This window comes from Carettochelys insculpta, chromosome 1, assembly GCF_033958435.1.
Source record: "Carettochelys insculpta isolate YL-2023 chromosome 1, ASM3395843v1, whole genome shotgun sequence".
NCBI lineage: Eukaryota > Metazoa > Chordata > Testudines > Carettochelyidae > Carettochelys > Carettochelys insculpta.
The window spans coordinates 121867291-121877747 of NC_134137.1; the positions used below are offsets into that span (position 1 = coordinate 121867291).

The 10457-nt window shown below is 40.9% G+C and overlaps 1 protein-coding gene across 2 annotated transcripts in view; it reads left to right on the top strand.

Moving 5' to 3' along the window:
• The window catches only part of SEPTIN10 (septin 10), a 54467-nt gene extending 45323 nt beyond the window's left edge, over nt 1-9144 (top strand). The window contains exons 9-10 of one of the 2 annotated variants that reach the window (XM_074990966.1): nt 6143-6333; nt 7966-9144. In XM_074990966.1, coding sequence (XP_074847067.1) covers nt 6143-6333; nt 7966-7975 — 201 coding nt within the window. In that variant the 3' untranslated portion in view covers nt 7976-9144. Of the gene's footprint in view, nt 1-6142; nt 6334-6566; nt 7648-7965 lie in introns of those variants that run through there. The other variant, XM_074990976.1, reaches the window with a different exon arrangement.
• Nucleotides 9145-10457: the final 1313 nt, after the last annotated feature.

Below are 10457 nucleotides of genomic sequence, written 5' to 3' on the forward strand. Positions count from 1 at the left end.
GCACTCTAAGCACAAGCAGTCTTGGCTTTTCATGGTAATTTGATTTAAATCAGTGATTTTTTTTGATAATTTCATTTGGTTTAAATCAATCCACCCTGGTAGTAAATACAGATCTTGATTGGGAGTATTTTACATACCTCCTGATTAGCATAGGCAGAAGCGTTAAAGTGTTTGTTTCAGAGACAGGTGATTGACGTGTTACTGGTAGAATTAAAATAGTACTCAACATTGCAGTAAAATGATTGTATGGGGGGGGGTTAATAATGAAGAGCTTTTAAAAAAAAAAAAAAAGGACATAATTTTTTGATACATTGGGGAAGCTGTTTGATTAAGTCTAAACTAGTAAATATCCTGTTTATTTGTAAGCCCACCATTACAGCTAGTATGAATCAGAAGAAATTATAAGATTTAATAGAAATCTTACATGTTTTCAATTCCTGCGTACTTAAAACAGGCGTATCTAGTGCATCAAATTCCTGACATTGTTGAATATCTTTGTACTTTCACTTGATCATAGGCTGTCTGTGGTAGTGGTAGTAGCTAATGAGAAATATAGATTGGAGCTTCTAGATCTTATTTAATAAAGACATGAAATAGATGTGGGGTGACCAGTGAGAGGGAAGGCGGGGGCCACCAGCCACATAATTCCCCACTCCAGCCCAGGGAAGGGTCAGGCGTGGTGGTCTGGTCCCACAGCACTTATTGACAGACCTGGAGAAAGCGAAGCAATGCCGCCCCAGCTTGCTCTGGTCCCCTGGCTGCATCACTCTGTTTCCCATTGGTGAATGTTGGGGTGGTCTCATGCCTGTCCCAAGTGACATGGCTAGGGGAGCAAAGTGATGTGGGGCCACATTGCTCCACTTCTCCCACTACTGCTGAGTGCCAGGCTGGGGGAGGCTTGACCTCTTCTGTGGCCACCAGACGCCCTCGCGCTACTAGTTCCCTGGACATCCAGGAACTCTGGCCCTGCCAGTTGCTGACTGGTCCCTTGCCCCTCCAACTCATGACACTTGAGTGGAGGAAAGGGAGCCCATCCTGCTTCCTGAATAGATGGATCTCTTGAGATCAGAGGCATTTGTTAGCGCAACAGATTTCTCCGAGAATTGTCTACCATCAAGCTTGGCTTGACTTTCTTGATTGAAACCTTTGCACTCCGCGTGGAGCATAGGTCATCTACAAGTCTCCTCCACCTCACTCTGTCTCGGGACAAAACTTCTAGCTGACTCCAGGAGTACCCCACTTGTTGTCCTTCAGTCTCAGTAGATCTTCTCCACATTGTCTGAGGTCGTCTTTAGCATTTTCTTCGCAGGTTCCATTTGAGAGCTTGGAAGACTATACTGGATGATGGTTTTCTGAGAGTGTGGCCTAGCCATCCCCACTTCCTTCTCTTGATTTGAACATCAAGTGGTTCTTGTCCTGCTTTGTTCCAAAGCTCCTCAGTGGTGAGAAGGTCTTGCCATTTGATGTGAAGGATATACCTCAGGCTTCTGTTTATGAATGTCTGTAGCTTGTGATCTGAATGCTTTTCAGTATGCCAGGTCTCACACCCACGTAAGAGCACACTGTTCACATTTGTGTTTAAAGATCCACAGTTTTGTCTTCGCAGATATTTGTGAGCTCCGTATGGGATGAAGAGTCATAAATGCAGCTGTTGCATTCCCTATCCTGGCACTGATATCCTTATCTTTTCTTCCATCTCCACCCATAATACTCCCCATATAGGTAAACTGCTCCACATCTTCCATGTTTTCCCCTCCCAGCGTAATGGTATTGTTTTTGGACTGGTTTATCCTCATTGTCTTGGTCTTTCCCTTGTTAATGCTCAATCCAGACATTGAAGCATTTTTGTCTAGTGTTGTGACCTTTGGTGTTATGCTATCAAGAGAGGCATCTAGTGTTTTAATGGAGTGGACAATAGTATCCTCACCCATCATCCCAGCCAGATTCTACACCAGATTATCATCAAGCAGTGCTGGCAAAATAATTCTCTTTCCCTCACCTTCCTTATTTACCATTTCATAAAATGGTCCTACATGTTTACCCCAAATTCTGTCTTAAAGTGGTTTCTGGTTTCTGTCTCAGGTCATTAACCTTGTATTTTTCCTTGTAGTTAAGTGTATTTAAAGGGAATCCAGCTCCATACACTACTTCGAATGTCAAAAGGATCTTAATTTTATTTTCTAAATAGGATCAAACTAATCCACAAGTTGCCCTACTTTACGTGTAATGTGTGAGAAGAATATTAGGCACATAAATGCCTTCCCTGCGTAAGATTGCCCAAGCGCAGATCAGGATATGAATAATTCATAGTGTTCAGCAACCTTTGGTTTTCAGGGCACATTCAGGTTTGAATGAGGCAGCCTCTACCATATGCCTTTGTAGTTTGCTTCTCTGTTGTATGCAAGATAGCTTGCAATGTTGTAGCCATATTGGTATCAAGGATAAGAGAGAGACCGTGTAGATGAGATATTTTATTGGACCAGTTTCTTCTGTGAGAAGTACAAGCAAGGCTATACAAGGCATTCTTCAAGTCTAAGGAAGGAAGCAGTGTGTCTGAGGCAATGTCTACACTAGACATACAAGTTGACTGGAGATACTCAGTTTTAGTAATGCCAATTGCATAGCTAAAATCGACTTACCTGCAGTCAACTTTCATATTTGTCCACACAGGCGAAGGTTGACGTGAGCATTTTTCTCTTCGATCTTCCTTATTCCTTGCCTCTTGTGAGGAGCACAGGGGTCACCTTTGACCTCTGAGAGTATAATTTCATGCACGTGCAAAATCAAATGCTGGAAGAACGACCCTGAGCCTGTCAATCTTCTGTGATAGTGTAGCTGTAGCCTGAGCTACATACAAGTTGGGACAGCTGTTGTTAAGCCAAAGGGGAAACTCATGTTGAAGCTGGTCACTTGAAATGAAGCTGATAGTTAGGGGTTATTGTTATCTTAAAGGGTTCAAAATGAGCAGTTAAGGATAGCCATAAAACCAACCTCCCTGACAATTCCTGCAGCAAAGATTATGGTCCTGTTGTCTCCTTTTGAAAGTGTTCTTCAGGTTTGCTGTGAGGACAAATATTGAAAGATCGGATATATGAACTGATCACTTCATGAAAAGTATTCACCCCCAGTGCTATGGTGTTTTTGTCTTTTATCATTTTTATGTGTAGATCTTCTGAAGGCATAGTGATTGTTGGGTCATTTGATGCACTGGATACTACGTACCAGATATTGTAAATAAGCGTGCATAGAACACACACCTCTTGTGACAGGTGTGGGGAGATATTGATCCTTACAACAATGGAATGTGTCTTCAGGTTTTGTGTTTGTTGTTCTGGAAGGGAAAAGTCATTGGCACTAGTGTGCCAGCTTCTTCATGGGTCACTTCAAGGTATAATTTCTGGAAAATGCATCATGAAAATAATGATATACTCATGGTACATTGTAATAGTTTCATCCTTTGGACAAAAGTTCTAAACTTCCTCACAGGTTTTCATAAGAACTTTAACAACCACCAGCTGTCCATCAGACTCTCTCGCATCAACTTCCTGGATAACATAATTAGCTTAAACAATGGAACTTTACAAACATCTACAACCTACAGATCACTACACATACCTCCACAGATCCAGCAACTACTCCAGATACACAAAAGTGCACTATTTACAGCCAGTCACTCAAACACCCCAGAGTTTGCTCCAAAGAGAAGGTTACACATCTAAACATACTTAAAATTGCCTTCACTAATCAAGGGCATCACAGCAGAGATGTAGATCATGCTCTGAAAGGGCCATCAAAATATGTTCCAAGAACTTTCTTCAATACAGGAAAGAAAAAAAAACCCCTCAAACTACTGACAGAACTCCCCTTGTGACAGTTACACTTGTCGACCTTCTGATGAAGCTCCACCTCTACGGGAGGTGAAGTAACCTATGCCAGGAGGAAAGCTATCCTGTTGGTGTAGGTAGCATCTTCACTGATTGCTTCAACAGCACAGTTTCAATTCTGCAAGTGTAGACAAACTATCAGACACTCTTCTTCCTTCCCCAGACTTGAAGGAGAGTTTTGTGTAACTCAGAGGCTTGTACCTTCCATTAACAGAAGTTGGTCTAGTAAAAGGTATTACCTCACCTATCATATCTCTTTTATATGCAAAGTTGGTACTTGGAGCTCTTAGTGAAGCATTACTCTCTATACTTGAATTCTACCCAATTTAGGACAGGAGTCTTGGAATTGCTTCTAAATATTGCTGCCTACTTGTTAGTCTCCAAGTGTGGCAGTCCGTATGAACAGCTTTAATAGAATTTTAAGCATGCAGTGGTTCACTTGGATCTGTAACTGCACAGACCAAAAGAATAACTAGCTAATGCCATGTGGAAAAGAATTGCTGACCCATGTGTGTTTCTATTAATGTTTAGTTAGGGCTGTCAGTTAACATGTGTTAATGCCTGCGATTAACACAGGACAGAATTAATGCATTAAAAAACTTAACGTATTAGTCGCAGTGGGAAACCTGCTTGAGCTGCTCTGCAGACTCCCTGGTAAGGCACAGTAAGGCAGATTACCATCAGAGAGCACATGGAAAACTGTCCCAATCCCAGGGAGAAGCAAAGTAAAGACCCTGATGAAAACCATCCCTTTCTCCTCCCAAGTGACCCTATTTTTTAAAATAAAACAGCCTGGGTGGCTTGCCCAAGCCATTCCTTTCTCCTCCCCACCTTGCAGGGTTCAGCCAAGCCACGCTCTCTTTGCCTCCTGGGGCTGGGACTAACCCTCCCACTGACATCTGATTCTGGGGCTGAGTTCCCCGTCCTGAATTTTGCACTGCCCATGGTGGGGCCTATCTCCACAACCCCAACCCAGGGTCTGACCCCTCCCCCAAGTCTGGGGGATGACCTGCAGCCCTGAGACCTGTGCTACCTGCAATGTGGAGCTGAGCCCCCCATGAACTCTGCACTACCCATGGCAGGGTCTACTCTCCTCCAGCCCTGTGCTGCCTGCAGCTGGGGCTGAGATAAGAGAGCTGTTTTGAATAGGACACAAATATACTGATTGTGTAGAAGAATTTATTGAATTATTCCAGAAATATTTAAACAAATAGTATTCTTATTATTGTTTAACAGTTCGATTAATCATGATTATTTTTTTTAATCTCTTGACAGCCCTGTTTTTAATACATGGAATCCTAACTGCCATTTTAAAAAGTTGTTTGTAAAAAGATTGTTTAAGCATTTTGGTAAATGTAAATGCACATAAGTGATTGTACTCTGAAAGTGTCTTTTAAGGTTTTAAGGGGATTTTGGTGCCCCTATATTTGATTTATGAAGGAATGTACTTTTAAGAGCTCAGATGTAAGAAATCTGCAAAAATAAAATGCAGTTTATCACTATATCTTATACAAAAACAATGAGAAGTCCTGTGGCACCTTCTGGACTAACAGATATTTTGGAGCATAAGCTTTCATGGGCAAGTGCCATAGGACTTCTCATTTCTGCGGATACAGACTAACACGGCAACCTCTCTGATACTGTGGCTGTGTCTACACTACAAAAATAACTTCCAAGTTGAGCGTCTGTACACACCCGACTTCAAAGTTACTTTGAAGTAGGGCACTACTCCATTCCCGAGAATGCAGTAAGGACTTAGAAGTTGGGCTCCCTACTTCAAAGTTAGGGAAAATGTGTGTAGACTCTCTGCTGGCTATTTCAAAGTGGTGCCTAACTTCGAAGTTAACGTCAAAGTTAGTTCCTAGTGTAGACACACCCTATAGTTTACATACATCTACACTTACCAGGGAAGATCAAACTCTTAGGTTTGGTCTTCTGGGGTGCTGTTTCATGCATGCATAAAACAGTGCATTTCGGGGGTCGGTATTGACCCCAGAACTCCTTGTGAGCTGCAAGGATTAAGGAATGTTGGCAGGAGGAGCACTCCCATCGACATTCTGCAGTGAAGACAGGGACCAATGTTGATGTCTGCAAAATCAATTTTAGGTACACAATTGGTGAACCTAAAATTGTGTAGCAGCCGTCTGCATTCCCAGTAAGTGTAGATGTTGCCTGAGTATTAATGCGCATTTTCCTATGGGAAGGCTACCACCTTGTGTCACTATGTGGAAATGCAATTTTTGTATTTTGGTTAACAGCTACAGGCTAAATTTGAACATCTTAAGCGACTTCATCAAGAAGAGAGGATGAAGCTGGAGGAAAAAAGAAAACTCCTAGAAGATGATATGATTGCATTCAATAAAAGGAAGACTGCTACTGAGTTACTTCAGTCACAGGCGTTTGCATCTACACCCAGTGTCAGTTTGAAAAAAGACAAGGACCGTAAAAAGTAAGTGCTCATACTAACAGTCTGTCTACATAATTAAAAAATCATCACATTTTAAAAAGTTTAGTCATAACCAAATGTCAGTCATTTTAATACACAATATAAATATGATGTTGCATACAATGAGAATTACAGTATGAATAATCATGCTTGAGTCATTGGCTTAAATAATTTAGCTATTTTGACTGATCTGAGGAGCTGCTGTATATTCTATGAGAGTTCTTTTTTTCGATAAGAGATCCAGGTTTTCGGCTTGAACTGCTGTGCTTTGATGTCAGAGATGATGAAATTGTGAACATGCAGGAGCAGAGTGAGAGGGAGAAGTTAGAAAGGGACAGAATCACACACAGAGGTTTCCAGAAATAGCAATTGGAGGCAATTGTCGAGTTTTTTGGGTTATGGGTATGTGTTGGTTTCAAAAGTTGTAGAATATGTAGAATTAATCATTATTGTTACTTTTTCCTTACATTTCTTTTATTCTTCATGTTATCACTATCTTATCCTATGTTATTTTCTAGTAAAGAGTGACACCAATGTGGATCTTTGCCAGTACTAACCCGTAATCATTGTCTGGGTCAATTGCAATCATCCAATACCTCCTCTCCACCGAGGAACCAGTTATTCTGCCATAGTTGTGATTGTATCATCACACATCACAAACAAGTATTTTCAGGAGATTGTAACATGATCATACAATTGTAGTGTATGTTGAATCTGGCCCATGTTTTTCCCTTTTGGAGCTAATTGATATGTGTCTTGTGAAAACTTGAAGAAGTTGTTGGGTTAGGAGTATACTTTAAAAAAAGGCAGACCTCCCCAATAACTCATTAAAACAAATGTGTTTTCACAAAGAAAATTGATACACACAAGGTATGTTTTAACTTTAAGTGTGACAAGAACAAAGCAAATTATTTTTGGTGGATTACAATTTAACTTTAAATAACTGTTAGCTTTGTTTTTGTCAGTCTTACTGAAATTGAAAGTTCGGTTTTGATCTGATATGCAGCTGTATGTCACTGACCAATTTTATACATAAATTTAAAAGATGACATGGGCACATGTATTCCCATGGCTGTTGGAGCAAGATCGTGCTTGCCTTTTTCTATGTGTATGTCAGTATTCTATTTCTACTTCACCTTGTCAGAATTGCGTCTTTTAAGCAATGCAGCTTTCTTTCCCCTGATGTCGTCTTCTGTAATAATTGTACATTAAAATGAATTTATTAAACTAGGCTGCTGACTGTACCATTATGAATTGTTACAGTTAGCTGTGTTAGTTTTGTATTTTCACAAAACAAAAAAGCTGTCTTGTAGCACTTTGAAGACTAACAAAATAATTTATTAGGTGATGAACTTTCGTGGGACAGACCCACTTCTTTAGATCTGAAAGTTTTGTTAAAAGTAAACAGTTTACTTTTACGAGAATTTCCAGATCTGGGGAAGTGGGTCTGTCCCATGAAAGTTCATCACCTAATATTTTGTTAGTCTTTAAAGTGCTAGAAGACAGTTGTTTTGTTTTTTTTGTGATGATACAGACTAACACGGCTACCTGCCTTTTTGTTTTGCACTGTTATGAGTTTTCCATTTTCTCTGTGTTTACGAATGTATACTAATGATTTTTTTCTTTCATTTCCAGCTTTATGTAATACAGAGGATTGTGGCAACCAAATATTAAAAATTATACAAGTAAGCTGTGGTTTTCTGTGCTTTTCTTCTGTGCTTTTTTCTTCATTCCTTTTTCTTTTCCTTCTGTGTTTCTTACCAAACTAGAATTTGGATACTGGAAGGTCAGGAGAAAAGTATATGGTCAGTATGCATACAGTATTGTTAGTTACTGTTGTTTTAATATAATTTAATGGACATTTTTATTAAGCAGCTGAGATGATATGCCTTTATACTTTACTTGCATATGGCTAAGTCACATACACTTCAGGACATTGTACCAAAGAAAATCTCTGTGTCGTGTCATAAACAGTTTTCATTCATACTATGAACGCTGTAATACAGACGTATGCAGTGAATATATACACACACACACACATATGTATAAATTATAACCTTATATTAACTTACTAAACAACATTTAATGTAACCGCTGAAATATTTTGAAAAGTATTAAAGTAAGCATTTATTATTTTTTTCTTTCAGTGGTTTGTTTTTTATAGAAACGTCTTGATTTTGTGATCTAAGCTTTCTAGTGAAAATGCATCATGGTCTTCAAAGTTGCTGTGTTGCATACTAATATACTTGTAGCTGACATAACTAATTTAAGACCCAGTCTTTTAAAATATGGTCTAATCTAGTTTTATCTTTTGAATTTTCTGACTCTTTACGTGTATTCCCTGGTTCAGAAGCTGGGTATTTTTAAAATAAAATAAACTGTGTTACTAAAGACAAACTTGAATAACGTTACAAACATGAATAATCCCATTAGTTTCAATGAGGCTACTTGCATGCAGAAGTTAAACAGGTATAAGTATTTCCAAAATTGGAGCCTTACTGTGTTTGTATTTCTTTATTACATAAAGTTACACTTACAGACTAGGTTGAAGAATCTTTTTTTTTCTTGTAAGTAACTGTAGCTTTGTGATATTAAAATTCTGTCGTACAACTAAAACAAATGGCTAAATTTCAGTACTTGTTTGGTTAAAGAACATTTAAAACAATTCTTTTAAAATATAAGTTCCAATAACTGGTTATCTGCAGTAGTCTATAGATTCTTCAAAGATGACTTGTATTAATATTTTATTTCAAAAATTACAATGTTCATCACTGAAATAAAATGTACTTGCTGAAATATGTCTAAATTGATTTAAATTCTAATTTTTTGGGTGTTGGTATTAGACACACAGGGTAAGGTTTCACATTACTCTTACAGGGCAGCATTCCATGCCCTGCTTTTCAGGCCAGGCACTCTCTGCACAGTTAGGTACTCTGCGGGTAGGGTGAGTGGCACAGCTCTGAGATATGTCTCTGACATGTTCTTGCCTCTTCACTGTAGGACCTCAGTGCTGTCTGGTGATACCCTCAGGAGCCAGTCCCTGACCATGGATCCTGGCTACCAGGAGTTGCTCCCCACTCTCTGCAACACTCATGGCCCTTGGGCATCTGACTCTCAGCAACCTGGTCACACCCTGTTCACAGCCCAGGGACCTGCCATTGCAGGCAGGTCACTCTCCCCATGCTCTCCACTCACAGATCAGAATCAACCCTTGCTTCCTTGGGCTGCCCTATCCCAGCCCTGTGGCTGTCAGGGTTGCAGTCACAAAACCCAGGCTCTAAGCTCAGCCAGGCAACCCTGGTGCCCAGCTCAAGTGCTGGGGGCAGAAGGCTGCTGTCAAGGTGGACTCACTCCAGCCAGCTCTGAAACCCAAGGCTGTGAGAACAGAGCAACCCCTGGGGTCACCATATTTCAAATTCCCAAATAGTGGACATTGCCAGGGAAAAGAGGGAAGAGGGGCTGGAGGGGTATTGGAAGGGGTGCTGGAAGGTGCACCTGTGGCAGGGATACCCAGTGAAGGAGAGCTGCCCATATTGGGAGGAGACAGGCTTAAGGGGAGCACCAACTGCTGCGGGGACACTGTGTGAAGGGCTTCTGCTTCCGCCACCTCCCCCCACAACGTTCTCCTAGCTCCTCCTCTGCCCCAGTCTATCCCCTTCCCTGCTCCATGCCCTTTCTTACTATTTTCTGCCCCTTTCCCCCTCCTCCCATATCCCCTTCCACCTGCCCTATGGAAGCAGATGCCTTGAACAGATGCTTTGCACCAGACCATGAATCGGAGATCTGCCATGACATTCTTATCCCTGTGTTCCAGCAATGGGGAGTCCCAGTCATAGACTTATTTGCTACCCATCTGAATAGCCAATGCAAACGATATTGCTCCAGAGCGGGTTTGAGGCCGAACTCCCAGGGCAATGCATTTTTGATCAATTGGAGGTGTCCGCTACTCTGCACGTTTCCCCCAACAGTGCTAATTCCCAGAATGTTAGAGAAAGTCAACAGGGATGGAGCCAAGCTCATACTGATAGTGCCAGCCCAGGCATGTCAGCACTGGTTCCCTGTCCTGCACGGGATGTTGTTGCATGTGCTGCAGCTCCTGCCTTGTCCCACAGATATGGTTTGCTTCT